At 42.5% G+C, this 6,734-nt stretch overlaps 1 protein-coding gene across 1 annotated transcript; it reads right to left on the reverse strand.

The window, feature by feature from the left end:
* Window positions 1-2,504: 2,504 nt before the first annotated feature.
* KRT24 (keratin 24) lies at window positions 2,505-6,505 on the reverse strand (the record flags this gene model as incomplete). The annotated part of the gene is made up of 8 exons (XM_084237106.1): window positions 2,505-2,608; window positions 2,804-2,913; window positions 3,125-3,345; window positions 3,862-3,987; window positions 4,084-4,248; window positions 4,505-4,661; window positions 5,022-5,104; window positions 5,882-6,505. 8 exons carry the CDS (start codon window positions 6,503-6,505, stop codon window positions 2,505-2,507), a joined length of 1,590 nt encoding a protein of 529 aa, XP_084093232.1.
* Between the last annotated feature and the right edge of the window lie 229 nt (window positions 6,506-6,734).

The following is a 6,734-nucleotide window of genomic DNA, read 5'->3' on the forward strand; positions in this document are numbered from 1 at the left end:
TCTCATCTGCTCCTGTCCCTGCAGTTTGGATGCTGTTTTTGATAAATACCAAAAAAACTGACCAAACTCATTTCTAAGCTTTCACATTTTGCATAGTTTATAGAACAGCTGATAAAACTGCTAAGGGAGTTTTGGTCATTCATGGATAAAAATGGATCAAATTTTTCATCCACTACAGAACCGTTATGGTTTCTGTGAACTTCAGTGCAATGATTTCTTTGACTGGTACATATGTCTCCTTGTCTTAAAGAAAGTTGAAGCCTTTAGGGGTTTCTCTGCTGAAAATTATGCTTTTTATAACTTGCAATAGCACTATAAAAATAAGCATGACTTCACATAGTGTTTCTCTCCACTCTTTGTTTTCCATTAGGTAATCATATCTTACTTTTATCCAATTCTTTCCCTATGACTTTGAACCATTGTGTTTAGAGGCCACATCTTCTAAGTGATTTTCAAATAGAAAAGCAATACCTGCTCCACAGACCATGTGGAGCAATTGGCAGCCATCTTGAGAATGCAAGTTCTTCTTCCTCCCCCAGGCTCCCCCCTCAGCCCCTCCCCCAGACCTGCCTGGGAATTGCTGAGGACCTTATGGTGCACTCACTTTTCTTGCTCCCTTTAGTATGTTTTTACACAAAGGCATAATATATACACTGACTTGGCACGTTGCTCTTTACACTTAAAATATAGTTCTATTTTCAAGTTAACATTTATAAAAACCCCATGCATTATTTTTTTGTGGCTCACTCATATTTCATTACCTGACTGCACAAAGCTTATTCAACAGTTTCTTAGTGGATGGACATTCAGGATGCTTTTGCTCTTTTAGAGCATACTGCAATAAATACCTTTGCACATTACCATAATTCTGGGTATAAGGGTATTAATGAATCTAACAGACCTTAGTTGTCAAATAATGAGAAACAGTCACTTAGATAATGCTTGTCCCTATGACTGTGATGAATATTTATTACCTTCCCAAGCTGAGTGGCCTTATACTCTAAATTTATTAGAGTAGTTCGTATTATCAATTTATATTGTAACAGATTATAATCTATTATCTCTGGTTGTTGCCATTTTTTTGAGACTAGATTCCTGAAGTTTGGACAAGTTCCATGGTGTCTAGATCTTTGAAATGTCAAGGGTCCCTCCTTGTTTTGCGCCAACCATCATTTCTGGACTTTACTCAGGTCATCCCTGTTCTGTGCACTCTGGATGACTCCTGATTCCATTTGAGAAAGATAATGAAATTATCCTCAAAACTGGGCATGATTCTCTACAAGTTTGTGTGGAAGTCAATGTAAATTTTTTTTTAAAGATTTATTTATTTATTTATTTATTTATTTATTTATTTATTTATTTATGCAAGCACTGGGTACAGTCAGAAGCACGGGAGGGTGAGAGAATTCACCAGAGCCAGAGCAGGGAGCAGAGCAGGCAGAAGGACCGAAGTACACTGCTGAGGGGAGCAGTGGGCGGCAGGAGTGGGACCCTCCTCGGGTGGCTGGGGAGCAGCCGGGATTGAACCGGTGCTGCAGAGGCTGCGGGCAGCTTCGCAACCCAGCGCTCAACCGCGGTGCCACTGGGGAGGCCCCAATGTAAATTTTTATTGGTATTTTATAGGTGTATATTTGTAGGATATTTTAACCTATGATAATGCTTTTGGCGATTTCTTCTTTTTCCTTTTAAAAGATAATTATGGCATGACTTTTACACCTGTCATCTGTTTTGCTACTCTGCAGGAGTAGTCTTTTGGTAGTCTTTTGAACACTAACCAGAGCTGTGTTAAGCAAGCTTAAGATGCAGATCATATTGCAGTGTTATGAGTTCCCTGTATTTTCATGTTCCTTGTGCTTCAGCCAACAAAACAAACACTTCATCACCCCCTTCCCTGGGAGTCTGTGCATTTTACACATGATGGATCTGAGATAGGCTGTGGGCTTGTCATTTAATTCACGTGTCATTAAAACAGTTAAACACTAACATTAAACAATGTGCTATTGCAGTGTTTGTTTCTTTCCATCCTTCTTTGTGGGTTAAACTGTTGGTTATAGTTACAGGGACCGTGACGTCTAATTTCAGGTATCACTGAGTTCTAATGTGATTTTGTTGAAGATGCCACACAAAAAATGCCCATGATTTTTACGAAAACAGTGTTACATCAATACTGAATAATGCAGCTAGCTCATAATTGATACCATCATGTCTAGGTAAAATATTAAATCTTAAAAAAAAAATCAAGAACAATTTAGTTAACTTGCAAAAGTAAGTTTATTGAAGCATAGAAACAATTAGAGCAAAGCTGTCATTTCAACTTTTTAAAGAGCATTCTAATAAGAAAAGAGAAGGATGCAGAAAAATTGGCTAGTTATCAATTTCTAGATGGACATTTTCTTCTGAAGTTATCCAAAAAGATGATCAGATCAATGAGGCTTCCTCATTTGTGTCCTTTAGATATTTTTTCTCTGAAAGACACCCTGGTTGATCTGGAAACCGGAAATCACTTATTTATATTTCACCTCAGAAATATTGCTGACTTGAGATGAGACGACTTTGCCGTCCACCATCTCCTCTACGATGGTCTTGGTCACTCTAGTCTTGCCTTGATCTGAAAATGGTAGAATCAGATTGTCAGTTTGGGAACGACCCCAGAAACCCCGATGGAGAGGCATTCAAAGGCATTCATTTAAGGTGTTCTCTCAGGGTAAGATTACTTAAACAATACACACTTTGAATATGACAAGCAAAACGTGCCTTTCCTTTTAAATTATAAAATTATCATGACTATTAAGAAAATGCCTACCCCTTGATTGGCCAGAGCTTCCAGATATCGAACCCCTGGATCCGGTGTTTCTGCCTCCTCCCGTCTGTCTGGATCCCGAGCTTCTAAAATCAAAGCCCCCCAAATCAGAACTACTGGGAGAAAAAGGAACTGTTTACCCTTCGCATTTTGCAACTGGCAGAAGCCTCGGGGTGGGTGGGGGTGGGGGCTTTTCAGGAGGGAGTCTTTTGATTGGAAGGTGTCACTGTCGCTATAACTACAAGTCCCACCCCCAGCCCCTTTGGGTCCAGAACGTAAATGCACCAAGGTCTGCATTTTGGCTCGCTCAGGCCTTTCGCTTACCCTCCTCCCTCGCCGTCGAGCAGGCGGCGGTAGGTCTCGATCTCCATTTCCAGGCGGGTCTTGATGTTCAGCAGCTGCTCATACTCGGAGTTCTGGCACTCCATCTCGCCCCGGATCTGGCAGATCTGGCCCTCCAGGCTGCTGATCTTCATCTGAATGTCTGACAGCTGAACCATGTAGCCGCATTCCGTGTCGGACAGGGTCCCCTCCAGGGAGCTTTTCTAAGAAAAAAACAAAAAATTCTATGATGAAATCAAGCCATTAGATAATTAAAAAACACATTTTTTAAGGCACCAGAAACACACCTTCATCAAGTTGCTATATTGTTATATCACTGTTTCCTTAATTTCTGTTGGTATTACTTTTTTTTTTTTTAAATCAAGGTAATGTTCATTTCTAATAGTGTAAGTTTCAGGTGTGCAGTTTTACATTTTGACGTCTGAATAAATCACATTATGATCACTGCTGAAGTCTGGGCCCCGCCCAGGGTAGAGTGGGCCCCTTCCCCCATATTCCCCACTCCCTGCCATCCCTGCCCCTGGCATTACTTTTAAAAACAGAATCTTTCATGAGAATATTCCAGTTATCTCTAACTGGAATGTTACAGCTTTCTATAACCACAATACAGGCCTCCTTAAAATTGCTTTCATTATGTGCCAAGTGGCACATCTTGGCAAAGAAAGAAATTGGAATTGCTTAACTCCCTATTGGAGATTTTGAAAAGCGATGGCACGTACCATGGCCAGTTGGGACTGGAGCTCGATTTCCAGGGCTTGCATGGTGCGTTTCAGCTCTGTTATCTCACTCTTGGCGGAGTTGGCTGCCCCGGCATCGGTGGAGATCTGTGCTTGCAGGGATGCACTCTAAAGAAAACACAATGCAGTTATTGTAGGCTGATGAAATGTGTGCAAGTGGCTGTGTGTGGCCGCAGGCTCGGAAGCTCCGCTGTGATGCTGTACCTGCTTGTTAAACTGCTCCTCGGCCTCCCTGCGGTTTTGCTCAGCCAGCTCCTCGTACTGCGCCCTCATGTCATTCAGCAACTTGGTCAGGTCAGTTCCTGGGGCAGCATTCATTTCCACGGTCACGTCTCCTCCAGAGGAGCCTCCTTGCATACTTTTCATTTCCTGGCGCGAAGGAAAAACACCATAGTGATGAAAATGTAAAAACAATAGTTTCTAAAATGTGCATACACAGTAAAAAGTTGAACCCAGGTCATCGGGAACCTCTTTTCCCCCACCAGCAAAATCAGGTATTATTTGCTCATTGCTACTTTTTCCAGGTCGTAGGAGAGAGATGGAAATCCATTCAGATAGAATTTGTTTTTATAGCACTGGGGAAGGAGTAGGTCAGAGCTGTTTAATAGTATGGGGGTGCTCTCACCTCCTCGTGGTTCTTCTTCAGGTAGGCCAGCTCCTCGGTGAGGCTCTCGATCTGCATCTCCAGGTCGGATCGAGTCATGGTCAGGTCATCCAGGATCTTCCGCAGGCCATTGGTGTCGGCCTCCACCGACTGCCGGAGATACAGCTCGTTCTCATACCTGGCGTGGGCAGCAATAAGACATGAGCATACATTTCAATAGAAGACGGTGGATTCCTACATATTCAAGTTCTCTCCTCTAAGCATTTGATATTTGAAGGCTACTAAGTTTTCTCTTAGGAGTTATTCCCCTGTAAAGGAAAATATGAACCTATTGTTAATTCTATGGACAGACAATATCTTTTATAACCAAAATATCACCCTTAATTTGCTTCTCTCTTTTCTTGCTGTGGAATGGTTTTAAAGTTTGTCTTTGGGATGTTTGTGAATTTAGGTTGTGCTCCACTAAAGAATAAATTAAGAAGTGGATCGAATTTTATTTTTCCTGCAATGTTTATCTTCAAGGTTTCACTGTTCTTACTTCAGTCTGAAGTCATCAGCAGCCAGTCTGGCATTGTCAATCTGCAGAACGATCCCAGCATTTTCAATCGTGGCTGTGATGATCTAGGAAAGACAGTAACAGTGAGTGAATCATGGATGCCTTTTACCTGATATCTGTGTGCCCACCTGTGAGGGTAGATGGTCCCCTGTGTTACCTTTCAAAGGTGAACTGCTTTGAAAATTTGCTTAGTTATACTGATAATCCTGGTGTATTTGGGTTACATCCTTCTGCTAGTTAACAATTTGCACATTTATTGGAATAGGCACCCAACATGGTTATAAGGAACACAGACCTTTGCATCTTCTGTTGCTTAGAAGGTCAGTTATTCTATGAGCTCCTTCATAGTGTGAAACATGAATTTCACTTGCAAATAAGTCTTTAAAATTATGTATTTCCCATAGAAGATGGCTAAATATTTAGATTCCAGCACATTCTCATACAATATTGACACCAAATTTTCTTGGAAGAAAAAGAGTTGTAAAGGCTGTTTAAATGTGGCAAGATACTAAAATATGTCAACCTACTAGAATTAAATGAAACAATTAGATTAAGTTAGTGTGGACTCATTCTTATATATACACATTAATGTGCTGACTGGCATTGGGTAAATTTTACTGTGAAGTAGAAGTATTCATCTTCAGATGCAAACAGAAAATTAATGTGGTTGGATGTCACATACAAGGCTATCAGTTAGAACACACCAAGTTTCATTTTACATGTACAACGAGCAGATATGTTTTCAAATACTTCCTAGATTTAAATTCTTCATTATGGTACACGATCTGAATAAAAGCAAAAGATACAGAAAAAGTAGAAATTCAGCATTGCATTGTTCTCACCTGATTCCTGAGATCTTCAATTATTGGGTAGTATTTGCTGTAATCTCTTCCAGAGCCAGTGTCTCCAGACCCAGACCCATTTTTCTCATACCATTCCTTGATTTTGACCTCTAGATCAGTGTTGGCCTCCTCCAGGGCTCTGACCTTGTCTAGGTAATTGGCCAGGCGATCATTGAGGTTCTGCATGGTTTGCTTTTCACCTCCGGAGAAAAGCCCTCCATCGCCACCACCTCCACCCATGCCGCCACCCATTCCGCCACCCATTCCACCACCATAGCTGTAGAAGCCTCCACCAGCACCTCCACCGAATCCAGATCCCCCACTGAATCCAGAACCCCCGCCGAATCCAGAACCCCCGCCAAATCCAGAACCCCCACCAAAGCCAGACCCAGAGCCTGACGCTCCTCCATATCCGCCTCCGCTTGAGAAGCTACCACAAGCCCCTCCGAAGCCTCCGCTGGACCCCCCACTCATGCCGTAGCTGCTGGAGCCTCCTCGCAAGCCCCGGCTAGAGCCGCCCCCAAGACCGCATTTGCTTCCACCACTGAAGCCGCTTCCACAGGTAGAGCCCCTGATGGAGCCGCTGCCTCCAGCCCTGGAGGACATGCGAGCGGTGCAAGACATGATGCTCCTGCAGATGTGTAGCTTGTCCAGTGAGTGAGAGAAGTGATAGAGAGGAGCGTGTTTGCAGGCTGCCTTTTTGGCCCTTATATACACACTTTTAGGGTGTTCCTGTTCTGTGTCACTTCTTAATCCCTGTTAAATTTTGCTAATCCCCAATTGGATAATTTTTTTTTTTTAAACCCACTCTACTGGCTGTTTTTCTGAAGCTGGGTCAGAGCCCCAGGGCATT

Source organism: Talpa europaea, assembly GCF_964194135.1.
Source record: "Talpa europaea genome assembly, chromosome: 7".
NCBI classification, from domain to species: domain Eukaryota; kingdom Metazoa; phylum Chordata; class Mammalia; order Eulipotyphla; family Talpidae; genus Talpa; species Talpa europaea.